The 26,284-nt window shown below is 40.2% G+C and overlaps 2 protein-coding genes across 15 annotated transcripts in view; one reads left to right on the forward strand and one right to left on the reverse strand.

Moving 5' to 3' along the window:
• MANBA (mannosidase beta) overlaps positions 1 to 19,807 on the forward strand; it is a 53,536-nt gene extending 33,729 nt beyond the window's left edge. For 5 of the 9 annotated variants that reach the window (XM_014875229.2, XM_088163945.1, XM_088163947.1 and 2 more), the window contains 7 exons: positions 141 to 305; positions 2,029 to 2,173; positions 8,438 to 8,580; positions 10,339 to 10,596; positions 12,765 to 16,382; positions 17,580 to 17,657; positions 19,428 to 19,807. In XM_014875229.2, coding sequence (XP_014730715.2) covers positions 141 to 305; positions 2,029 to 2,173; positions 8,438 to 8,580; positions 10,339 to 10,596; positions 12,765 to 12,989 — 936 coding nt within the window. In that variant the 3' untranslated portion in view covers positions 12,990 to 16,382; positions 17,580 to 17,657; positions 19,428 to 19,807. The remainder of the gene's footprint in view (positions 1 to 140; positions 306 to 2,028; positions 2,174 to 8,437; positions 8,581 to 10,338; positions 10,597 to 12,764; positions 16,383 to 17,579; positions 17,658 to 19,427) is intronic. The other 4 variants (XM_088163942.1, XM_088163940.1, XM_088163941.1 and 1 more) reach the window with 4 other exon arrangements.
• Positions 18,149 to 26,284, reverse strand: part of NFKB1 (nuclear factor kappa B subunit 1) — a 57,768-nt gene continuing 49,632 nt past the window's right edge. For all 6 annotated transcript variants that reach the window (XM_088163937.1, XM_088163939.1, XM_014875224.2 and 3 more), the window contains exons 17-24: positions 25,720 to 25,921; positions 23,877 to 24,046; positions 22,969 to 23,071; positions 22,063 to 22,187; positions 21,352 to 21,418; positions 20,858 to 21,030; positions 20,547 to 20,724; positions 18,149 to 19,026 (exon numbers count right to left, since the gene is read on the reverse strand). In XM_088163937.1, coding sequence (XP_088020063.1) covers positions 18,839 to 19,026; positions 20,547 to 20,724; positions 20,858 to 21,030; positions 21,352 to 21,418; positions 22,063 to 22,187; positions 22,969 to 23,071; positions 23,877 to 24,046; positions 25,720 to 25,921 — 1,206 coding nt within the window. In that variant the 3' untranslated portion in view covers positions 18,149 to 18,838. The remainder of the gene's footprint in view (positions 19,027 to 20,546; positions 20,725 to 20,857; positions 21,031 to 21,351; positions 21,419 to 22,062; positions 22,188 to 22,968; positions 23,072 to 23,876; positions 24,047 to 25,719; positions 25,922 to 26,284) is intronic.

Below are 26,284 nucleotides of genomic sequence, written 5' to 3' on the forward strand. Positions count from 1 at the left end.
GGCACTATAGAAATAAACTACTAGTTTTAAGATTTTGAATTATGTCAGTAAGCTGTAATGGATATCCTTTCCTCAGTATTCTGGCTGTCATTAAATGTTCATTCTACCTTTTCATTCATTACTTTTGTGTTTTTTAAAAGGTTTCCTCCCCTGAGGACTGGTCCTACACAAGCAATTTTTCTCTCCATCGGCAGCACCATGAAGGTGGCAATATTCAGATGCTTCAAGGGATTGGGCGTCATTTCAAGCTTCCCCAGAGCCCAGATCCTGTAAAGAAGTTCAAAGATATGATTTACCTCACTCAGGTAACAGTGATGTCTTCCATAGAAGTAGCTGTCAGTACTTGTTCCATTAAATTCTGTCTACTGTTAGAACTGGACCTGGTCGCTTAGGGAGTGTTACATCATACAGAAAGTTTCCAGAGAGTCCAGTTTAATTTGGAGCTAGCTTATTTCTCTTTTATTGTAGAGAGACTCCAATTTTCATGATAGAAGGCCTGGAATAATCAGGGAATTACTGAGAAACTGTCTCAGCTGCGAGAAGGTCTGTCAGTATGTGCTTCCTTGGCCTTTCTCTCCAGCTGGGCTCATGTAGCTGGGGGAAGATGCAGGGATGTGCTGGGCTTCATGGTATGCAAGATTATTTCCAGTGCTGCATGTTACTCCCTGTTCCAGGGTGGGGATGTTTTGCTCTTCATGTGGCCTCTGTAGGCTCATTGCTTTGATTCTTGCCACATGGAGCACATGAGCTTTGGAAGCAAGATTTTTTCCAAATAATGTAGTTTTCTATTAGTTAGATTGGTAGTAGCTTTTATTTTGTTATAGACTCAAATATTGATATTTTAGAGAATATATTTGGGGTTTTTTCAAATCAGAAGGATATATTTTGCTCTTCATTCATAGTAGTTCTACATCATGCTTGTTTCTTTATGATTTCTGTACAACTTCAAAAATATGCTAAGTAACTTTCTAATGCTATTAGGCAAATTGAAAGTGCTGTTAATTTTTGTTGTGTTTCAAGAATTTCAGAAACACTCTTGATGGAAATAACTGCACACTCACTAAGTTTCTAATGTTTGAGAGCTGCTGTCAGCAAGTTTTATATAAAAACAAAATAGCTTGAGAATTTTTGGCACTCTTGACAAGAGAACAAGGATAGATGTTGAAATTGAAAAGGGGTAAAGCTTGCACCATGAAGTCCTGACTCAAAAAAGCTGTGAGAGTTTCTGTAAGGCTAAGTCTGTCAAGGCCTTATTAACAGGTTAAACAATTTACTACCAAAATAAGGATAGCAAAAAGGATAAAGAAAGCAAACTTGCTTTAGTGGTTAACTAGAAGTAATATCTTTACTTTTTGGGCTGTCCTAAAGGCTTTTAACTTTATTTTAAGAACTTCTTTATATTTCCCCAGCCTAATAATAAACTGTGAAGAACATAGCAGTCTGTTTAGCATCCATTGAGAACTTGGCTAGTGAAAACTTCTGAAAAGTTGTATTTAGATGACATGGAGAAGGAGAAAAGAAGTGTGAGTGCAGCTGAAAAAAAGTTGCTTTTGTGATGCACAGTTTTGACTGTTAAGTGAGAATATAAGTTCAGAGTATAGGGCTTTAGACATCAAGGTCGTGTATACTGAAGGTAACACAGCTTAACATAATTTTGCAACTCTGGAGGGGTTTAAATTAATTAAATTAAATTTAAATTAATATTAAAAAACCCCAAATTTATTTTAAATTTAATTTTATTTTTCTTGTCTTTGATTTGCCTTTCAAAGACCGTCTTCACTGTATGGAAGTAGCCCCATATGAGATTCTTGAAGGGTACTGCCTGCAAAGCTGTTGGGAGCTGCTAGGAATAGATGTCCTTCAAGCAGAGATCCACTGCACTGCTGGTGGATATTCCTCAGGGCTCAGGTTTAAAGTTATGTGCTGTTGCTGTGAAGTCTGTATTGTGTATCAATGTATTCAAACATGTTTTGAAAAAAAGTAAAATCCAATATACCAAAAATATTTTTTAACTCTTTGTTGACCAAGGTGATGCAGGCTCAGTGTATAAAGACAGAAACTGAATTCTATCGTTTTAGTCAAAGTGAAATAATCAATGGAGAAGGACACACAATGGGCGCTCTGTACTGGCAACTCAATGACATTTGGCAGGCTCCTTCATGGGCTTCTTTGGGTAAGTTTTGTGACAGGCTGGTAAGAAGCACCAGCTACCAGTTGTATTTTCCTCATCTGGAAGTATCAGAATAAGAAATACAACTGTGCTCTGTCTCTCGGGTAGCTTTACAAACTTTGAATATATTTCTGTCCATCCCTTAGAAATGCATTCCAGGATGGGATTTATGATGTAAAAATTCAGTATCTAGATTTCTTCTGTAGTCAGTTGGGGGAGAGGTGATTATCTCCAAATGTGATTCATTGTGTCCTTAGCTGTCTCAGAACTGTGCTGAATTATCTTCTCCATGATGAATTTGATTTTCATAGAACTTCTTAAGATTCCTCACTCATCATAGCTTATGAGAAGCTTTTTAAAGGAGATGACTGGCTGAGATTTGATGTCTGACTTGGTGTCAGATTAAGTGAATCACTCCTCATGACTAAATTATTCTGCTAATATGCTATTTACACTCTTTTTTTTCCTCTTAGAGCACAAAAATAATCAAACATATAAAGAGATAAGTCACTTAGGCAGTAAGAAGTAGAGGAGGAATGAGGAATGTGTGGCATGAGGGAAGTGGCTGTGTTTCATGTTCCAAACATTTTGTCTAGAAGTCATTTTGAAATGGAGAAGCTGTCCTATGGCAGCTGTATAGGACTTGGGTAGATTCTCTTTCAATTTTAGTTCTCTCTCACATATTTTGGTTTTGAAAAGCTTTATTTAAGCATTTCAGGTGTGAAAAAATATGAGCAAACTAGAAAAAACAAGACTGTCTATGGACAGTCTTGATGTGTCCTTGGAACAAAATGTCATTTGGCCTGGGTTTGAGAAAAAAGTAGTCCACACCATCCCTCCCCCTCTTTTTCTGGGAGATGTTTATCCCTCTTCCTTTTTGTTGTTTTTCTTTGTTTTTTTGGGGTTTTTTTTTCATTAATCCAAGCAAAATAATTGCAACAACAAAGGAAAAACCAGTAGAAGAAAGAGGCTAATTTATTTAAATGTTAAGGCAGTGGTCCAGCTATGATGCTCATCTTTCTCGATTTTCTAGACTTGTATTAGGAAATGGAATATCACAATGTTCATTTTTATTGTTCTAGCAGTGAGTGATGCTCTTAGGCTTTAAGTGCCTCAGGAGAAAAAGATGCTTGGAAAAGTGTCCCTCTGTAAAGACGGAGGGTGTATTGATAGATGTAATGGTCGTAGATACCATAAATGTCTTTTTGAGTACAGAGATGACATCACTGTAGAATATTTATCAAATACTTGAATTATTCATATGCTGTTGAAGTTGGTGTAGAAGAAAGAAGCTCAGCAGAGATACAGCTGTCCCTTTGTTTTGTTGTATTCCCTCAGTGAGATGAGGAAAGGTTTAATATTCATTTAATTAGGCAGTGTGGTAGAGGGATTTTGAAATGCTAACGGCTGAAATTATGCGAGACTTCGGAGAAATTAGTTTTATTTGCACTTCAAAAACACGTTTCTGCATCTTATTAGATGGCACAGTAGTGTCACCAAGGAGTGCTTTTATTTAAATCTGTCACTTTGCTGAAAGTCATGGAGGGGTTTACGTAATTTCCGGTACAAAGCAGAAATGTTTCCACGTGGTGGGGAGGGAAGAAGGTAGCAAATATTTCTCCTTTTAACTTTTACCTTTAAGATATTTGCTTGGGTTGAATGAAAACACAGCACAGTACTTGTGTCATAGTACTTCTGCCTTCAGCTCAGAAGTAAACATCTTTTATCACAACTGGGTTCTGACTGTTAGCACGTAGCTGTGAAGCTGGCTGTGCCATGTTGGATGCTTTTAGCATCTCTGTAGTATGTTTTGGTGGAGTGCTGTGACACTCCCAGACAGCTGTCACCTTGAGGTATCCAACGCAGTTGTAATGAGATTCTCCCAAACAGATAACTGGCTTTTATTGCAAGTTCAATATTTAGAGCCCCTGGTGAGCCCTGGTACAGGCTGTTATGGAGAATAGTTGATCTGAATTCATGAGGCTGAGGTGAGAAAAGAACTAGCAGCATATTTCCCAGGTTGCATTTAATGGTGTGAAGTGATTAATTTAAAATCATTTCAGGGAGATCTGTTTATTTGCACTCCCACCATCAGTGTAGAAGGCTTCAGGGAAGAGTCAGAAAAAAGGGTACTGGGGTCTCATTACAAACCTAATTTTAGTTTCCTGTTCTGAAGTTTAATACCACAGAGACTGCAAACCCCTTGTTATTGTCAGGAAAAATTGAGGAACTTGGATTTCTGTAAGAATTAGTTCAAATGTGGTGGAAGGAGAAGAAAACCAACCCAGGGCTATTTTAGATAACCTTTGACTGTTGCCTTTGGGCATGCATGTCTGTAACACGAAAGTTTAAACCTAAATATTTCTCATTATAACTTCTTGACCTCCAGATTTTTTACATCCCTTTTTTTTGCGTGTGTGCATGGTGTACTTGATATACAAGTTACCTGTTTTTAAATAAAGGAATGTAGCTCTGGTCCTATGGAAATCAAGACAACAGAAAAACTGAAAAATATGGACTTTGTAATTAGCTTCAGTTTTCCTTGATGTCTAAAGTTGCTTTGACAAATGTATTATCAAGATCCATTGGCTGGAAAAGTTGTCTTTGGAAAACACTTCCTGTGTGAAACAGCTACAGCAGTTGAGCTTTGATTCTTTAACATGACTCTCTAGTTTTTGGGAGGGGAAATACCAGTCTTAAAAGCTGATCTGAGTTAAGCAGACTAATGATGTTTCAAACATTCCAAAACAATGGGTGTCAGAGTAGTAAAGTGGGTTTTGAAATGGTGCAAACTTGTAAGTGTGTGGTTTGTTTGATTTTGTTTGTTGGCTGAAGTTTTTGTTTGCTTGGGTTTCCCTGTGGAAGTTCAATGCCACGTTCACTCTGAATGTGTCCTCTTCTCCACTGTAAAGGTTTTTTGAGGATCTCTGCTGCCTAGGTAGCAAACCTCCTCTCTTTCCCTCTGCAGTATGGCTGTGTAATCCAGTTGGAAATCAAGGCACAGCAGAGACTGAGAGAAGGACCCATTCAAAAAAACCCAGGATTTTATATTACACTAAGTAGCAGAAACTGCTCTACATCAATTGCATTATTCATTTCCATATATAAGACAGCTGAAGCCTAGATTTTCATCATGTGAATTAAGCTCAGGAAAAAAATTCAAGTCAACAGGAACTGAAACCTCAGATCATACTGAGCTTGTGGTGGGTTCTGCCTGAATTCTGCAGTGAGCAACATCTATTGCATTGGCAATTTAATTAATTGACAATTGAAATTCCAGGAAGTCCTGTAGCAGTCCTGAAGGCTTTAGAGATTTCAACCCCTCCCAGACTCTCCCTACCCATTTCTCATACAAGGCCCATAGATGTTTGTTGGATAAGCTACTGCCCCCCCAGTTTACTGTGTTTCAGAAAATCCATCCCCAGTCCCAATCTCCCATCTTCTCAAGTTTAATGACTGAAGAGTCATTAAACCTGTTGAATCTACCTCTGTTTTTGGTAGATTTGTTCTTTAAACCACCAATGTTTTCTGTCAGGAGGTGTCCTTGGAATGCTAGAACATTCCTTTGTTCATATCACCAGGGGATCAGACCCAGCCAGCACAGTTTTATGAAAGGCAGGTCCTGCTTGACCAACCTGATCTTCTGTGACAAGGTGACACAGTTGGTGGATGAGGAAAGGCTGTGGTTGTCTGTCTAGACTTTAGCAAAGCCTTAATGCCATTTCCCACAACATTCTCCTGAAGAAACTGGCTGCTCATGATATGGATGGGTGCACTGTTCACCATGAAAACAAACTGGCTGCAGGGCCAGGCCAAGTGTGGTGGTGAATGGATTCACATCCAGCTGACAGTAGGTCACTACTGGCATTTCCCAGGGCTCAGTACTGGGGACAGCCCTGCTTAATATCTTTATCAAGGATCTGAACAAGGGGTTCAAGTGCACCCTCAGCCAGTTTGCAATCTACACCAGGTTGGGTGGGAGTGGCAGTAAGGTTCTGCAGAGAGATCTGGACAGGCTGGATCGGTGGGCTGAGGCCAATTTTACGAGTTCAACAAGGCCAAGTCCTGAGTCCTGCATTTGGGTCACAACAACTCCAGGCAATCCTACAGGCTGGGGCAGAGTAGCTGGGAAACAGCTCAGTGGAAAAGGACCTGGGTGTGCTGGTCAACAGTGGCTGAACATGAGCAAACTGTGCCCGGGTGGTCAGGAAAGCCAATGGCATCCTGGGTTGTGCCTGTGATTAGGAGTAGGGAAGGGGTTTTGTCCCCCTGTATTCAGTACTGTTGAGGCCACACCTCAAATTCTGTGTTCAGCTGTGGGCCCCTCACGACAAGAAGGACATTGAGGGGCTGGAGTGTGTCCAGAGAAGGGCAGTGGGGCTGGGGAAGGGTCTGGAGCACAGGTCCTGTGAGGAGCAGCTGAGGGAGCTGGGGGTTTTAGACTGGAGAAAAAAAGGCTGGGACACACAAACACACACACCCACACACCCCTTATGGATCTCTTCAACTACCTGAATGGAGGTCATAGCAAGGTGGGGGTCAGCCCTTTTTCTCCATTAACAAATGACAGGACAAGAGGAAATGGCATCAAGTCTTGCTTGTGCCAGTGGGGGTTTAAATTGGATCTTAGGAAAAAATTTTTCACCGAAGTTGTTGTCAAGCATCAGAGTGAGCTGCCCAGGGAAGTGGTGGAATCACCATCCCTAGAGGTATTTACAAGATATACAGGTGTGGCATGGGAACTTAGGTTTAATGGTGCACTTGGCAGATGAACAGCTGAACTCGATCCTAGAGGTCATTTCCATCATAAATGGTTCCACTGAGAAGCACCAATATACTGAGTATGTTCATCCGTTTATCAACTGTTTTGAAGAAACGCAGCTGCCTCTCTTGAAGTTTTCCTCCAGCCTTATCTCTTTGGTTTGCTTCAATGCAATTGACTTGAATGCTGGTGGTGTTTTTGCTGGCAACAGACTCATCTCATAGCACAGTTCAGTCTTGTGTGGGTTTTCCAGGCAGATAGGAGTGTCTCTTGTTCTCCGAGCTAGCTGGTTGTGAACTTGCTGAGAACAAGGTGCTCAGCTAGAGCTAATGCACTTATTCTTCACGAAGTTCATTCATGTCTATGTAGAGTACAGACAAAGCATGTTCAAGTCCCCCTGGGAAAACCACAACAACCCTTTAAAGATGACTCTGGATAAGTCTTTAATTATGAGATGTTTGAAAATGCTAAGAGCTTTGTACAAGAACCAAAACTAAGAGAGTAATTACTAAGAGCATTACAAGAAAAACATCTTTCTGAAAATATTCTCCATACATCATAAAGCCTACATTAACTTTAAACTTGTATATAATAAAGAGCCAGAAACAAGAGTGAAACCAGTATCTAACTTTCCTTGTGAGATGGTACAGTTGACTTGCTACTTCTTTTTAGTGCCATTTCAATGACTGGATAGTGGTTGAGCAAAGACAAACTTAAAATGCAGACAGTGGATGCAACTTCTCTTTTAAAATGATTACATGGCAGTGTTGCAAAGCAAAAAAGCAAAATTGCTTTTTTTGAGAGGATGCAGAGTTTGATGGTTTTTCCAGTTTAATGGCAGACTTTCAAAGTACTAAAATAATGAGGTACAGCTTTCCATTAAAGAAGCAGTGTAAACTGTTTCTCATGTGTCTGTCATGAATACTAACTCCTATGGAGGAAGTGTTGCCTCTAGATGTTGGCAAATTTGTTTTGCCAAGCTCAGAGTTGTCTTTGGTTCGGGAACTTATTTTTGCCTTTATTGCTATTGATGGAAGGAAGAACTGAAAAGAGGACTGAAAAAGGGGAAGAGAGCACTTTGTGTAAGTACCTTGTATCGTAGTGTAGTTTGTGGCAATGCCAGTGCATTTGTCTGGATTCTCAGCAGCACAGATGGTTCCAGCTGCTTGGTTTGTGTGTGGTACACTGTGCCAGCCTTGTCACTTGTGTTTTAAGGCTTCCTTGAACTGAATGACAGTGTAGCAGTGATAGGATAGAGGCATAGAAAAATGTAAACTTTCAGGAAAGTTCAAAGCATGAAAGAGCATCAGATCTTTTCCAGGGCAGAGCCTTGCCTGGAAGGAAGCAAGAGTACCTTCAGTCATTCTTTGCACTTGGTAGAGGTGAAAAAGGGTGGAGGGGTATGTTGCAGTGCTGATAGCAGGACCAGAAAGCACGTGCAGGGAATGTGTGACAAGGCAATCTTGCAATCAGTTTCAGTCTTTCTTCTTTTTAACCATTTTTAGAGTATGGTGGTAAGTGGAAACTGCTCCATTATTTTGCCCAGAACTTCTTTGCACCACTGCTGCCTGTGGCCTATGAAGACAAAGGGATGTTGCACATTTATGGTGTCTCAGATTTTCATGAGGACCACAAGCTGACTTTGAGAGTAAGTGACACCTACCTCACCACTCTTATATGCCTTCTGCAAAAATGGGAGAAGCTGAAATGAACACATCTTTGTACAGACAAGCTTCAGTAAGGCCATACTCAAACACCATAAGATGCAACTCTAGTGTTTAATCTTGGGGGCAACAATTCTTTATTAAAGTAGTGTGTAGTGCTTCACAGAAGAAGGAATTACTTTGCTTGTAGCCTGGAGGTATAAGGCTGAAGTGAACTAATCTGTTGAAATCTTAAAGGGACTGATGATAAAATACAACAAAGTTTGAAAAATGGTACCTCACTAATTAACAAAACTGTTCCCTGGGTTTTAGAACTAGATAACCTGATTAAGTGGGTGAGGGAGGAATTGTACCAGGGCTTAACAGTATTCAAACTATAGGCTTTGGGAAAAAGGACTGGATTATTTTCTGAAATATGAACAGCACATCTTTAATTGGAAGATCACCTATGCATGTCACCATTTTGCAACTGATGCCTTAACTGTTTTCCGATAATGCTATAGAAACTGATAGGATTTTTAGTATCCAAGCTAGTATTTGGACTGGTGTATTTTCTTGTAGACAACAGTCTTACTTTTCAGCTTGTTGCTGTTAATTATATGGCAACTGGATCCCAGATGAATTTAGGGACCATTTTCCACTATGAGATATAGCCCCTGACATAAAGTGTGTCTCATGTGAAAACAGTGTGAAGGATGGAAAAACAGACCTAGAGACCTGGAATAACTCATTAGTCGCTACTAGTTCCAAAGTAGTAATTTTTAAACTAATAGTATGAATATGTCAGCTCCTAGATAATTTTTCTGTCTGATGGGCTTCCACGAATTTTGATATTTATAAGGTTGCTTGTATGGAATAATATATGGTACAGAAAACGGTTGCAATTTCTGGATAGTCAGTTCTTGGAGTAGGACTGCACTTAAGGAAATTGTTCATTTCTGGTCTGAGTTATTCTAACAGACATAAATCCAGATTTTCTGATAGCATCAGAGAAGTGTTGGCAGTAGGATAGTTCTGATGAATACTGTATATTGAACTTAAAGAAGATTTGGAACTTAACTCTTGAAAGAAGTGAAGATCTATTCCTGACTACACACTCCTGTTAAGGCAAAAAATAACTGAAATTTATGAAATAGAATGTTGTAATTCAAATTAAGTGCTTAATTTCCAAATTACGCGATTTTTAAAAGGGTATATTCATACTGCATGGATGATGTCTGTGAATGTATTTTGCTGTATTAATATAAACTTCATAATCCCTTTTAAGATGATGGAGCTTGCTTCTGTTTAAGAGTGATTATGCAGAAGCTCTAGCATACCCAGCTGAGTTACATCAGATAACGCTGAGCAATCTCAAGAAAATCCTTTTTGTTTGAGGGTTTTTTTAATCCAGGAAGGGAGGAAAAAGAGTCAACAAATTAGTCACTCAATAATTCCATTTCCCAGCACTCCCTTGGCAGGAATTGGCAATCTCTTCCTCTCAAGAAGCCTGGAGAAAACAAAAAAGTCTTGCAGATCAAGAGCAGCTCCAGACCGTTTGAAATGGACTTCTTGTTAGGTTTTTAGAATTATCTAATTTTTATGCCATATCTATTGTGTAGTTTCTTGCTAGGTGGAAATCAGCTGGTGCTGTCAGAAAAACATCTCTTGTAATGAGCAGTCTGAAATCTAGGATGCTGCATTGTTTTCACAGATATAGCCTATCTTCTAAGCTTTGTGCTCTCTCTCAATGTGCTTGATAGGTTGTTGTGTACACCTGGAGCTCTTTGGAGCCTGTATGCACCCTTGCCGAAGAAGGTGTGACTGTTATAGCACAGAGTGCTGTCCCCATCTTCAAGGAGTCTGTCAGTGACCTTCTGGAAAGATGCAGAAATTGTACCAGGAGAAGCTGTATTATTACTTTCTGTCTCGTGGGAGAAGATGGGCTCCGGAGTCCTACAAACCATTACTTCCTTTCATCACTCAAGGATGCTGTGGGATTAGAAAAGACCCAGCTTAGTGTAAGCATAAATCATGCTAAATTACTGTATTTGGTTTTGCTAATCTTACTGGTTTGAGTTGTTTGCCGGCCATGCAGTGTCTAATTCCACTGAATCTTCTTTCTCCTTAGTTGTTGCTATTCTGGCTTCCAGGTTGAGTTCAAACCCAGATTTTTTTCTGGTGTCACTCTATGTGTATCTAAATAACAGTTCATTTGTTTGTTTGTGTTTTTTTGTCTGGGCTTTGTTTTGGTGAAAATAATGAAGTCTCCCTTTCATTTGTTTAGATTGTCTTCCACCTTGCAGCATTGCTCCTTTCTTTCTCTTTGTCCCTTGACTGCAAATAGCATCATGACTAGTGTTCTGGCTTGCAGACAGAGCTGTGTATCAGGATTAGGTGATCCTAGTTCAGTTGATTGTGGAGTGCATTTTGTCAGCAGTATTTCCTCTGGAAGTGCTCACATTCTCAGATCAGTGTAACATTGCTAACATGCAGTATTGCATGCTCCTTTCCTCCTCCTTCAAATCCCTTCCCTCTAGTAAGGGTTCTGATTTGCATAATAGTGATGATTTCTTAATAATTAGCAAGTGTGCCAGTCTCCCGAACAGACAAAAAGCATTAGTGTTGTATAACACTGTTATTTAGTCAATTTGCTGCTTTTTCCTAGATTTCTTTTGCTCCTAGCAAGCTTGCTGTATATATAGAGGTCATGCATGCCCTGCATGTGTGCACACAAACATTTTGTTAAGCCTCACTTCTTAGCATGTACATCTTATTGGAAAATTCTTAATCATCAGATGAGTGGGATGGGGACCTTTGTATTCTCATATTTGGCTTTTAAACTGCAGCTTTGCTCTTCAGTGCTAAACTAAACGGGGGGGGGGGAATAGAGGTCTAATCTCTTTGCATCTGGACCAGTGTAATTGCTTTACAAAAAGAAAATAGGCCAGATTTTCCTTTCTTATCTCTGTCACTGCACCACAGCCTGCCTCCTGAGTAAACAAAGAAAAGAAATCAGCCTGTATTACTTTTTTTTTCATGTGGTGGTATGATCTGGAGTCTGAGTCATGCTGTGGGGTGTTTTTTTGTTTGTTTTGGTTTGTGTTTTTTGGTTTATGGATGATATCATCAATAAGAAAAGCTCTGCAACTGTAGCATTTTTGGACAATTTCATTCCTTTCTCTTGTAACTGTGTTGTCTTTGCAATACTAACTAATAAGGATAGCTAGCAAGGATAAATACAAAGTGGTCATTTTAAGAAATGCAGCTGTGATTAATAAAATGACTTTTGCAAGAGGCTGTAGGTTTATACTTAGTTACTAATAAACTAACTAGACTTTCAAATACATTGCTAATCCAAGAGCTGCTGTCCGTAGCATTGCTTTTAAAAAGCACCAAAAGTATTAGTATTTCTTCAGGAAACAAAATGTGTAGAGGATGTGTGCTTTTTCTCAAAAATGAATAGCATTGCTTTTCTTCCGTAGCCGGAACACGATGTCTGCACTGACTGTATTTTTTCCTCTTTTTATAGATGGTTAATTGGTATTTGAAAGTTATGTAGCACAGTCTTTCACTATGGTGAATGGGGAGTGCTGCATGAAAAATATATCCTGGTTGGGATTTTAAGTCTCTCTGAGATTTAAGTACTGGTGGAACTTAATATAAAGCATTATACCTTGACCTGATATTTTACAATGTTTTTTTAATATATTTTACTAAATGAGGTATAAGGGCTTCACTGCCATGATGCATTAAGATGAGATGACTTTCAGTCTTACCGGGATTTTTACCATCTTTTGCTTCTGTCTATTTCTATTACGTATGTACTTGAAATGCAAGCTCTTAAAGTAGATGTGAATTGTTGGTGAAAGGACAAATATCTTTCACTTCAGTAAGTATGGGATATCATGCTATGTAGAAGTCAGATTACCATTTATTCAGTTATTCTCATAAGAAAACAGCAAAGTGATAATACTTCTTGGCATTTTTTTCACAATCTCTAGTAGTCTGTAGGAAAGCTTTAGTAGCATTTGCAATTTTTGCATGATTTTTACATATGAAGAATATTAATTTTGATCAAATGTTGTTGTTTAGCCTGACATGCAGGTCTTTCCCAGTTTGAGTGGAACAGGGGTCTTCTTTAATACATATTTTTTTTAATAATTGAGTTTTTTAATTTCTCTTTCAGGCCTCTGTATCCCAACAAGATGATACTTACGCTTTTGTTCTTCAGACCACTGCAATTGCTCCTTTTGTTACTCTGGATGTAGGGAGTATAAAAGGCAGATTTAGTGACAATGGTTTCCTCATGACTGAAAGGAAGAAAGTGGTTGTGTTTTATCCTTGGGAACCTACCAGTGTTGAAGAACTAGAAAGTTCACTAATCTTGACCTCTCTACTGGACGTTGTCTGAGAATACTTCATTTCCTTCTAGATAAAGAGTGAAACAGGAGGAGAAAAAAAAGATTAGAAGAATTTGACTGAAGTTGAAGTGACATACACTTTGAGCTGGCTGAAGAACATACTGTCTATTCCTGTCATGTGAATTTTAACTGCTGGTTCAATGTAAAGATACCAACAGCAAAGCTTGCATATAAAATATGTGATATATTGAAAGCGCATCCATATTTTTTTATAATTTCACTATGCTGTAAGTGGAAATTCATTTTAGAATAACAGCAAGGAATGCTGGGGGCATTCCAAGGGAGAAGGACCTGGAGTGAAGCTGGGACTATCTCCAGTAGGCCACCAAGCCACTCCGTGGGCAGGTTGCTAAACATTTGGCTTGTCTATCAGACAGAGTTTGAAATGCAGCTGGGATCTTGCTGGGGTTCCACAAGGCTACTCTGTCCACCCAAGCAAATAATAATTTTCTTGCAAAGCAGAATCAGTTCCACGGTAGAGTGGAGTTTAAACGAGCTCTGCCACTGATGTCCATCGGTGCTGTGAAAGCTGCACGTGGGGGATACTTGGTGGTGGTGTGGGGGACCAGCTGTGTGTTCCATTGGAGAACTCAGACTGGGGGTGGATTTGAGTTGTGATTGCAGTTTTAATGGGTAGAGAGATGAGCATGTTGGCTGATACTTTGGTGTTAACCAAAACTGACATACTCCTGGACAAGAGGAAGAAGTTAGAGATGAAAGGGAAATGATAAATGAGAGTTTCTGTCAAATGCTTTATTGGGTCACCAAAACAACTAACTGCAGTTGCATCTGGTTCAAAACTAGTCCCAGTTAAAAGAAGACATGAAAACAATCAAAATATGGATGTGCATGTGCCAATGTTTATAGATTTTGTAAAATAAACAGGGAAAATGACAGTCAAGAGTAAAGCTTAACAAACACAGGCATTGACAAAGGAAATTAAAGTTATTCTGAGAGGCATCATGGGCCAACAATACCAGAAAAATTCTTCAGGTTTTTTTGGTGTCCTGGAATCAAAGTGGAATCAAAGGAGCAATAAAGTCAATATAAGGTAAGAATGAAAAAATTTAGAGAAAATATGATTAACATGTACTGCTGCAGTGTACTAGGAAAAAGGCAAGTCTGTTGATGTCTTTTTCTTATATTGATGGAGAAATGTGTCTTCCAGCAACATCTGGCTAGAATTTGAAAATCCCGCTTAATAGTGTTAAATAAATACAGCTTTGGAGGAGTCACTTGTATAAGACAATCAAGAGGCCTGTCTGGAGGTCAGTGATATTTGTCCATCTCAGCATATGAGTGGAGTTTGAGATATGTAGAAAAGAGCTTTTAGATTGCTAGAAGCAAAACCCGTTCATTAATTTGGATAACTGTGACCTCGTCTAGCCTGTCCCAATTTCTAGGGAAAATCATGAAATAAATGATGTGGTACACGATTAATAGGTGATGAAGTGGCTATGGAAATGAAGTCTACCAGCACAGTTATACATAACAGCATTCTATTATTTATTTCCCTGTTGCTTTCTGCAATTACCAGATTGACATAGCAAGGTTTGGGCAATTTTTAAATTATTGCTGTTTTTGAAGGTCAGGAGCTCTCTAAGGAGTAGGTCCATTCTTTCTCACTGAAAATCTTTAATTCAGCACTAGGTGCCATTATGAAAGATTAGCAATTGCTTAAGCCAAATGCTTGAACTCAAAACAGAATTTAAAGAGGAAGGCTGGCTACCAGTATTGTTTCAATATCCTTAATATGTTCTTTTGGTTTCCTGGTGTTGTAGTAGGTGTGTATTTATAGAAGCTGTTCTCTTGCCGTGCACCAGTGGCTGTAAGGTGTGCTTTGGTTAACCATTTCCCCTTGGTACTTCTGCAGTGGCATCCTGTGCTATACTTGCTTAAATTGTTCTGCCTTTGTCTCAGATCAGGGCAGAGATAGGAAGGCAGCACTCCTACCCCACACTCCTGGGGACACATCCATCTTGTCAGCTGAGTGTTGTTACAGCTACAGCAGCACCTGAATTGCCAGTTCTGTCTGATGGGGGTTTGGCAGCAGGAGCGTTAGGAAGAGCATTTGGTAAGTGTCATGGTGCTTGTCCTCAGTGCCATTACATTACTTTTTGGTGGCAGCAGTAAAGGGCACTGGCCTCGTCAGTGTTTTTCCAGGGTGCTGCTGTGCAGTAATGTCTTGTTAAGGACCAGAGAGTGTGCTTGCTCCCAGGCCCATCTGGGCTGTTCTCCACTGATAGCAAAAGCAGCAGCCAGAGTGCCCCAGAGCCATGACAAATGCTCTTCCAGAGCAGAACTTGAGAGCAGGTTTGGGAAGAACACTGTATGGTATTGGCTAATCTGTTGTCCTAAAACCATTCTCTGGCTGAGGTTTGGCTTTGAACACATTCTGGGCTTGCAGAGGCCATTTTGAGCTTTAGAGAGCACCTGCTTGTTCATACTTTCTGCCACACAAGATGACTTATTTTGCTCCAGGTTACTGGAGCATGTCCTTGGAAATTTTTTCATATTCTGCATCTTCTCCAGGAAAGAAACATGTGAAAGAAGCATGCAAATATATCTAAAAATTGCTCTCTAAGAAAGTGTTCACAGTTCTGTCAGTCTTTCTTGTTACCTGCTGTTTGCTTACCTTATGGTCTGGACAAATTTTCTGCCTTAGAGGCACATCCTTCTTTAGTACTTCTATTAGTTCCCTTTTGGTTTTGGAGATGTGTAGCAGAGACCATTTCAGTGACTTGAAGCCGTGTCAGGAGCAGAGAAAGGGGCCAATGAGTTTCTTGTTATCAGTACAGGAGAAATGGATTTTGAAGCTTACAAGCCAGCCTTTTTATTCTCAGAATCACTGTTTTCTTTCTTACCTTCTTAGGAACCAGGAACTCATGGTTTGAAATTTTTAGGACAAGTTTCAATCTAAGAGTTGCATTTACATAACTTTGCTTTCCAGTCGGATGTTACAAGGTGCAAAACAAAAGCCAGAAATTAATTTGTGTGGAAAAGCAAAACTTAAATGAAATAAGGCCATCTCTATAAGAAGTAGAGTCAGACAATAGAGATCTCTAAGTACCTGAGCTAGTGCTCTTCTGCGTTGTGCATATGGCAAGGGTGATTGGATGGCTGAAAAATGCTATAGCAGTTAGATTTAAATGAGGTAATGGGAAACCTCTGCATCCTTGGAAAAACATACTCCAGCCTGGCTCTAAGTGGGACATCAGGCTGCTTCATAATGCTGAACAGAGAAATGCTTAACTTGTGTTCTCTTTTGCTCTAGGAATCTTTTGAAGCTAGCAAAAGTTTGGACTGCACCATTGGCCATTACTCTAGAACTGCTTTATTTCATGACATAATCACCCAGAAACACTAGAAGCTGTAGATAGTAGGTGAGTATTGACCCCTGCACCCTGAGCTAACAAATGGGCACCACCATTACTGTCACTTTACTTGGGGGAAGCAAGGAGAGTGTATCTTTTTTCTTAAATGTGTGAAAAAAGCATTTTATTTTCCCAGACAAGGGAGGAAAGACAGTTCATACACCACTACATGTAGGTAGTCAGTCCACAGAATCTCAGAATTCTGCCTAGAGCTTCCCAGGACCAATGATTTCCAATTTGTAAATACATGCCAAGATGATGCCAGGAAATGCACAGGTGTAGCAGCCAATCTAAAATCAAGGGCAGTTTAACTTTCTGAATAATTCATTTTACATCAAACGTAGAGAAGAGATGAAGGGATCTGTTGTCACAACTGCTGCTGCATTCCACATATTTCTCATGCTTATTACTGCAGTAGAGTAGCCAAACAAGGGAGCTAGCTCTATTCCACTGCACGTGCAGATTAAGTTTGGAGGTTTCTCTCTAGAAGCCAGGTGTAGATGCTCTCAGTAGTATTTTTCTATCTCTCAACAAAGGGGAAAAAGCCTAAAAGGATTAAAGCCTTTTTTATTAAATACAGTGACACTGAGAAGCTGCCATACTGCCGTTTAAGGCACTTCAATACACAGAGCCTAGGGAACCTGCTGTGCATGATTAGTAACCTGATAAACAGCTATTATGCAACATCTCATGAAGCATCATGAAGTGCTTTAAGGAAATACAGAGCCAGGTGGCTTCTGATGGTTTAAAAGCAGAGCTGGTCAGAACTAAATCTAAAAGGTATGAATAACAGCCAGGGTGCCCTGGTGCTCTGCAAGATTGTAGAAACCTCAGTAAAAATCTCTGTCAGCCCCATGAGTTGTGCTGGAACTCTGGAAGCAGAAGGTGTGCTTTACTTGAACAGCAGCTCTCCTAGTGCTCAAAAGAGCTGGAATACAAAGAGAACACTGGAGAAGAAGATTAATTGAACAAAAATCTATATGCCTTAAACACTGCCTAAGTGAGGGTTATACATACAAGAACTGAAAAAAAGAATGGCACTTTTACTATTACTCATCTTCTCTGGAAGTAATTAAGTCTCAGTAATTCAGCTGGATTATAAAATTAATGCACAAGTTTTTTTCATTACTCATAGTTCAATTATTTACAGCAACTACCATTCTAAACATAACCATTCTCAAGGTTTATCTTGATTCATTTTCTCAGGTGTGACATCCAGATTACTGAAGACTGAGCTGAGCCAAGAACCACCCTCCATCTTTGTGCTACAGAAATTAACTAAAAGTAAGTGACAGTGGTAGAATGCCCCTCTTGGCTTTTTCACCATGTACTCTGATGCCTGTTTTGTTTACTTGGGCCAACATCAATAACAGGACGCTCACCATCTCAGAATTTATGTCAGACAAGAAGAAACACTGCTCATGAGCAGTTACTACAGGAGATTCTAGATAGCCCAAAGGAGAGCTATCTCATCTGAGATTTGTGAAACACTGAATAGCTGGTTTCAGTGTAAATGACTCTCTGCTGCCATAATGATGAGAGCTAAAACAAGGCAGAGGCTTTAATCTCAAAGCACAGCTGCTCAGCAGTAGCTGATGATCCTGCTCTCCCTCCATAAAAGATACTTTAGCATTAAGACAAGTGACTTGCAACCTTTCATTTATTTTAGTGCTTGAAAATCAGCATGATTTGGTATCAATGCCTAAAATTGAGATGCTAAATCTTCAATACCTCCACTTGAAAAGTAAAAATCACAGCAGGCACAGACAGGAGAATTAGTTTTGGGGTTTTATTATAAAAGTAAAATAAAAATACGCATTTAAAAAGCATGCCTTTTCAAAAAGGAACAGATATTAAAAAACTATTTACAAGTAGGAAAATGCCAAACTTGAAAAAATTTTTGAATAAGAGGCACCAAAGTTAAGTTTAAATACATTATTTGAAATATACAGGATTCTTTTAGGATTCTCTTTTTTCTCTTGAGTTGTCATTGTTGTGATTAAAGTAATGATTTTTCTTTGCCAGCTATTTTATAAACTGTTTGCATGCAACTGTGCTGCAAAAATTATGAAGAGAGCAGCTAAAAACTGTGTCCTCTTGCTCATGTGCTTAACCTTTTTAGTAAGTTTGTATTATACATTAACAACTTCTTTTTCATCTGTAAAAGAAAATCATCACAGACCAGGAAAGCTCAGTCAGTCTTTCACAGCGTCCAGTCCTGTGTATTAATGCAGCAGAGCCCTGGTTTTTGTAAATGACTTGTAAATGAACACAATTAAATGTACTTGAGGAAGGAAGCAGTGGCTAAGGAGTCACATGCTGCAGTTGCCATTTGTTCAGGTTCAGATGGGATTCTTCCAGTGCACTTTTGGTTGTGAGTTCCCTTCCCTCTGGGCAGGATGACACTGATGTCATTTGAAATGTCCCATTTGTTCCTGTAACTGCATATTGCTAGTTGAAGATCACTAGTCAGCTATGTAATTGCTTTGCCCTGAACTTTCATGTCCATAGCCCAGGGCCATTTTGCCAAGTGTTAGTGAGGACTTGCTGTTCAGAGAGTCTGAGTAAGTGAAGCTCAGCTTGCGAAAGGAGGTCTCCACACCACTGTCACATGTACTTTCAGTGTCTTGGAATCTGCTATTATAGAGCTCACCTGAGGGACAGAGAAAAGGGAAACATCATCATTTGTGTGGCTTGAGCAAGGTTGCTTTAAGAAAAGCCTAAAGAATACAAACCAACAGGGTTAAGCTCTTTTATAGGAAAATAACTCTAACACAAGATATTATAATAGGAAAAGCTGTGCTGAATGTTTCCAGGCCACCAAAGCATGTGATATGATGTAGTGCTGGCAGTGATCAGCTTGCAGTTGGAGCTTGGATGGGATGAGAAGCCTGGTGCTCTGCTGATATTAATGCTGTCACTGCACTCGGGTCGAGACTCTGCCTAGCTGTGGTGGTCACATGGCAAAAGGTTCTCTGGTTCTCAGAAGTCACACTCTGTGCAAGTGTACACCTCCAGGATGAGGTTTTTAATTCATGTTATTTCAATTTACAGATTTATTTTTGAGACAAACACTTGAAGAGCTTTCATTGAGTAAGTCACCCTGAAATAGGAACAAGTCAGTATATCTATCACCTGTACAGGATCCACAGAAGGAGTGCCTGACTGCAAGAGCTGAAACTGAAAGTAAAGTGTGGGATCGGTGTGACTAAAACAGTGGTGGTTTCTTCAGTCTTGTTTTTCTAAACAAACATCTTAAAATAAATGATGTGATGCCCTCCATTCATGTTGCAGAGGGGGCAGAACCCCTCTTACGCTTCAAGATGAATCTAAAAATATGTGTACAAGCACATTTTTCGGTGGGTGTGAAAGTTTATTCCATGACTGACCAAATAGTTTTCTATAGAGAATAAACTGGCAATGTTAGATTGGAATGGAGTTACTGTGGTGGTTCTTTTTTTCTTACCAGAAATATTACAGTATTTTTTTACACAGGGTTTTTGTTATTTAATGTGGCCAAGCAATGACTGAACAGCCCTGATCTCAAATTTCTCACAACCTCTCTTCTTCTCTTAGTAGAGTTCCCTGCCCAAAACCACTGTAGGACTTCCATCACTGAAGATGCTCAGAACTCAACTGGGCAACCTCATGTTCCACTGGCTCTGCTCTGAGCAGGTAGTAGGCCAGCAGGACTGCTTGAGGTCCAGCCCCAGTTTCTTTGCCTACAGAACACTGGGCCATTTTGGAGTGCTACACATTGTGGAAGGAGAAATTTAATACTGAAGTCTTACCGAGAAGTTTAGGAACTCAAAACACTTTTGTTTATCCAGCTATGGGCTGGGGTGGGAGGAAGTCAAGAGCTAATGGCACTTGTACACACCTGGGAGATAATTGCCTATACTCCCAGTACATCCAAGGCATTACCATTAGCAAATGGCAGGTGTCTGGTTTTACCACAGGGCATCCAAGTGGTCCATTTTTCCTCTCCTATGGCTAAGAGATATCTGTGATGAGAGGGGACACACTGCAGTAGAATATTTCTGAAACTAGTAAGCAGGTGAAGCAGTGTGTGCAAGAAGGTGTGCAATTTATCAGCAGTCCTAGATAGAATGGGGAAGGAGAACTGAAAAAAAGTCTTAAATAAAGCTCTTCATATTTTGCTGCCAATTTTACCTGTCTCTTCATTTGCAAAGGTGAGTGGTGATGATGATGGAAGAGCTTTTGCTGTACTGTCCTCCAGTGGAGACGGTCTGCGTGAGATGGATAGTGCTTCCTGAATTATTTCTATGGCTTCTGTGTGATCCATCTGTCTCAAAGCTGTGATCAGCTCCTGAACTGTACCTCCAGAAACCTGGAAGAGAAGACATCAGATGCTCAGCACCATCCAGGTTGGCTAAAACTGCAGGGCTGCACTGTCTCACTTTATGGAGGACAAGGTTTTGCACGTGTATGAATGTTCTTTATAACCTGGTACAGCACGTTACCTCATAGTTATCCAGCAGAGTCTTCGATGGGGAAGGGCTCAACCTGAAGGCATTATTAAGTATGCCAAGACCCAGTTTTTGTGCTAGGGAGCTCCAGTTTTTGGTTGGATCAGGCAATTCCAATAATTTGTAAAGCTGCATCTTGGAATTCTCATTCAGCTCTCTCAAATGTCCTGGGGATCAGAGAAATAAGTTAGTTTATTATTTATACAAATCATGCACCAGTTCATTTTTAAGCAGAAACAAGGCCAAACTGAAGACTTTTAGAGAGTCCAATCCCAGCATTTACAAATGTATTGCTGCAATACTGCAGATGTACTCCTTGTCCGTGAGACCTCTTAAGGGAATCATGCTCATTCTTTGTGCAAGGGGGTGGGAGGACACCTATTCTCTCACCAGCTCAGTTAGAAGCTGTTGCAGGGCAATGTCTTCTGCCACTACATTTTCAGTACTCAATTATTAGAAGGATATTGTCAAGTCTTTATAGGTGTTACCTTGTGTGAGTAAGTCCTCCAAAACCTCTGCTGACTCATAGGGTTTGCCATTTAGTATGTCATACACCTAAGAGAATACATTAAAATCAGTATTTAGCAGAAATCGGGTTAGTGTCCATTAAGTTTCAGCAGTGTTGTATAAAGTTCCATCTGTAAATCAGCATTTTTTTCCTCTCCCAAGCTCAGTATGACAGTACAAAACCTGTGCTAAACTTAAGGGAGAAATCTTGAAAAGTTAATCTCGCTTTATTTTAAGCTGTGTCATCTGGCAACTATTTTCAAGACACAGAGAAAGTCTTGGCAATAAATAAATGGCAGTAGCAGAGACTAAGCAAAGAGCTGCTTCTTGTCTGCAACTAGTCATTTAAAACGAAGCCTGGGTTAGATTTTCACCTAAGGCTGGTACCACTCCCCAGCTTCAGATGATGAGAGATGCTGACTGCTTATCCTTTACACTCACACCAAGCTAAATCAACAATCATCAGACTGGGTAGAATACAGGAGTGCATTTGCCCACCACACACAGGCTGCAATTCTGAAGAACACTCAGCAAAGAAGCCCAGTGGAGGATGGGCCTTCAAACACAAGCTTCCCACCCAGGTAAATACTTTCCCACACTGAAGACTGTAGTGCAGTTACTTCAAGAAATGCCTGGTCATTTCTGTTCAGCAGCATTAGTCAGTTCAGTGGAGCTTTCTTCCAACCACATACCTCAGAGTTGGCCGCCATATCCAGTGGTGTTGTTCCAGGCACAATCCCTTCATCATCATCTTCACCATCTTTCACATCATCCAGATCAAACAATGGTTCAAAGTTCTCAATGTGAGGATTTGCACCTGAAAAACAAGTGAGAGTGGTGGGGGGGAAAAGGGCTTCAAGTGGCTCTTTTTATCAATTACATTTAAGTGCTGTCACATCTCTGTATAATGCTACTCTCCATTATAAAGAGGGGAAAAATAACAAGCAGAGTGTTAGGGCCCAAAGAAAGAGCTCTGGCTTTATCCACTGACTTCCAGTCCCATCCTGCCTCCTGCAGGACAGCATGCATGTGATAAAGGGATGGTGTGGTGCTGCTTTTTAGAGTGTGAGACAAAGTGGGGGTGCTTTTAAAAGACCAAGCAGACAGCCTCAGAAATGGGAGGCTTGGGTTTCTGTTTCAAAGGAAAAAAATCAGGCTTAAGTACAATTGACAAAATGTTCCAATAAATACTCCAACCTAATTCTTCCGAAGTGACAGCAAATAGGTGACCATAACAAGCTCATGCTTTAGTGATGGGTTTTTTTGGCTTTTTGTTTCTAAAGCAGTCCAACACTTATCCCAGATATATAAAAAGGTCTCTTCTCCACTTCTTCATCTATAAAAGCCATAAAAGATACTCAAAAAACTTCTCGAAGTCCTCATGTTTTTTTGCCAACATAATTTGCCTTTCTAGCCATTAGATGGTGCTGAAGAGTGATTAGTATAGCACCTGAGGAAATTCAGACCTTGCTTCTTTTAACATCTGACTTCCTCCACCCATTAAACAAGTTCACTGGCACATTCTTTTCTGCTTGCAGCTTTCTAACTTGAATTGTCACTGGGAAAGAAAAGTCTTCAGCAAAGGTCTATTTCCATACCTGCTGCTTTGAGAACTGCTGCCAATTTTGTTGAGCCCCTTCCAGCTGCTATGTGAAGTGGAGTTGTCCCATCATATGTAGTGCTGTCCACATCTGCATCACCCTGAGTTTTTATTGAATGGCAGAAAAAGAAAAGAAATTTTTACAATGCAGAGGCTCATGTCAACATAAACACTGCTACTGTGCAAGTAAGCACCATTCCATGCCTGGTTGCATAAAAACTCTTAATTGTTGCCTGAAAAGAAGGAATTAGAAAGTAACTACAACAGTCTGGGTGCATATGGTGGTAGTGTGCTCCAGTGTTAGAGCAGGGGGCACAGTCTATATCTCCAAATAGGTCAGGTAAATAAAAGTCACTTTGCATCTCCTGTAAAAGTTCTGCCATCGGATTGCCCATAGCCTTTGGAGTCTGAGTTGTGTAGATAGAATCCTACCCTCCTGCTGCTCATCAGAGCAGCCAGGCTGGTGGCACATGATGCATGAACACACAGGAAGGCTACACAGCCAGCTGGGGGTGTAGAATTAAGGATACCAGGATCAAGGTGTTAGGATGAGACAGACATTTTTAGATTACACAACTACATCTCTGCACATATCTATACATGTTCTACTTCACATAAAGAAGGGATGAACTTGTTCATGGTCACTTTAGTGCCTGCCAGGATTACTCAGTGCAAATTATACATGGCATGTGCAGTCAGGTTAGGGTCACAAACTCTAAATTCCTCCACTTGGGCAAAAGCTTCACCAGCACTGCTGAACAAAACAGTAATGTTACCAGTAACTTTGCCATTATACCAGTTCAAGTACTGCCTCCTTACTTCTGTTTTTCTGAAGCACTCGAGGATTGTCAACAGATTTTAAATATGTCATTGAAAAGACCTGGAAGAAAGAAATTCTGCCCTTACTTCAAGCAAAAGGCAGCCTGCCAAGGGGATGTTCTCTTGTTCAACAGCCAAATGCAGTGCAGTTCGTCCAGATTTTTGTTCCTGAGCATTGATGTTAACTCCAGCAGCAATCAGATGTTTGAGGCAGGACATGCTATTTGCCATCACCACCATGTGAATTGCACTGAGACCTACACAAAATAAAATCCATCCATCATCTGCATTAATATTGGTAAAATTCAGAAATGTCAGAGTAATGAATTTCAAAGTGAGAAAATTGTAAAGTGACTTACAGTTACTGTAGCTACCTGAGCAGAAGTAACACTATTTTGCCTGCTTATGCACTAAAAGATGATAGAATAATAGAATTGTTTAGATTGGAAAGGACCTCAAAGATCATCTAATTCCACCCCAGTCCTGCCGTGGGCAGGGACACCTTATACCAGACCAAGCTGCTCAAAGACCTATCCAACCTAGCCTTGAGCCTACTTTCAGGAATGAGGCATCCACATCTTGTCTGGGCAGCCTGTTCCAGTGTCTCATCAACCTCACAGATCCATCCTCACAGCAAGGCACTTCTGTCTTATATCTAATTTAAACCCACCCTCTGTCAGTTAAAAGTGATTCTCTCTTGTCCTATCCCTACGTGTCCTTGTAAAACAATTCTCTCCAGCTTTCCTGTAGGCCCCCTTTAGGTACTGGAAGGTGCTATAAAGTCTCCTTGGAGCCTTTTTTCTCCAGGCTCAACAGTCCTAGGTCTCCCAGCCTGTCTGCAGGAGAGGTGTTACAGCCCTGTGAGCATCTTCACACCCTCCTCTGGCCCTGCTCCAACAAGCTCATGTCCTTATTTATGTTGGGGGCCCCAGACCTTAAAGGAGTACTCCAGGTGGAGGCTCAGGATGAAGTTAATGGTGTTAATAAACATGTTCTTTGTGCATAAATTGGAACCTGGAGAGTTAAAACCATGCAAGAAAAAAAAAAAAATCAGATTACAAGGTGGAACAGAAGGCAGGAACTACAGAGCTCACCTAGAGCATCTTTTTGCCTCAATAGAATATCCTTCAAAAGAAAATCTGGTACTAAACAAGCAGATACCCCACACTGGCCCCATCTGCTGCTGAACATCTCTTATAGAAAATGGCCTGGAGAGTAACTGGTATATTTTAGTATCATCCTCCTGTAAAGTCACAGTGACCTGACACCTCAAGAATACCTGTACCAGAAAGATAATAATAAAGCCTTTTATTTAAAAACCAACCAACCAACCAAAACCCAACCAAAAAATCCTCTCTCTGAAGAACTGAACACAGTTTTTTGAATCCATAATGACAATTTTAGATCAGATATTTTACAAAGTCCCCTGTGCACTGAAAAATGGGAGAACTGTCTCTTTGTGGTTATTTTACAGGCTCTAATTCTGTATGGTCACAAAGTACCAGATATGATATGAAACTCAATACTCTCAATACTAGTCCAGAAACTATTTCTCTAAGGGGATTTCATTCACTAGACAGGAGGGCATTTTCTTCTGGGGGGATTTCTTTTTAAAAACCAAAGGCGGCATAAGGAGCAAGACGAACACAATGCTTGAGGTTCTGTGATTGAAGCGAATGTAAAGTGACAAAAGTTCAAATCCTTACTGTGTCACGTGACCATTACCAATCTTTCTGTTCTGTATAACCAGAAAACTGACACACCTGTGTTCTCTAATCTGTGCCTGCAGGCATGTAAAAACCAAGAGCAGCATATGCAGAATAGGGAAAGATGCTATTTTCAGGGTCTATGTAGCAACACAGTATTGGCAGGAATAGTGGTATGTTTGTCTAGTAGGAAAGTGTCAAATACAGCCATTATCTTTCCATACCTTCACCATTGGGGAGGTTGACCATCGGAGATACCTTCTCATGCCTGAGGAGTAGACTCAAAATCTTGTCATCTCCTTCAGTAGCAGCTAAATGTAAGACAGAATTGCCATGGCGATCCAGAAGGCTGACATCTGCTCCAGCCTTCAGCAAGTCTTCCACCACCTTTGCCTGCTTTGTGATTACTGCCAGGTGCAGGGGGGTCTGCAAGTGACAGAAGCAAGCCATGAGAATATAAGCAACAGCTACATCACTTGTACAGAAATCTCTGAAACCCATAAAAGCTCCTAGGGTGAGAAGACTGTACACATATGCAAGCTTTTAGTTTGTTGGCTTTGGAGCGGTGTAGCTTCTTTTCTACTGAATACTACAAATAGGGTTTCTACTGGAAATAAAACCTGCCTTGCCAATGTCAGCAGTTGGACTCTGGGAGGAACAAAGATGTTTTCTACTCTATAAGCATTGAGCATTTATTTGAGCATTGCAGTGCAAGGGACCAGGGAAATCAGATAATCCCCACACACTCCAACCCTGCTTCCACAGCTGCCCCATCACCAAGCTCATGCC

Source organism: Sturnus vulgaris, chromosome 4, assembly GCF_052056855.1.
Source record: "Sturnus vulgaris isolate bStuVul1 chromosome 4, bStuVul1.hap1, whole genome shotgun sequence".
Taxonomy (NCBI): domain Eukaryota; kingdom Metazoa; phylum Chordata; class Aves; order Passeriformes; family Sturnidae; genus Sturnus; species Sturnus vulgaris.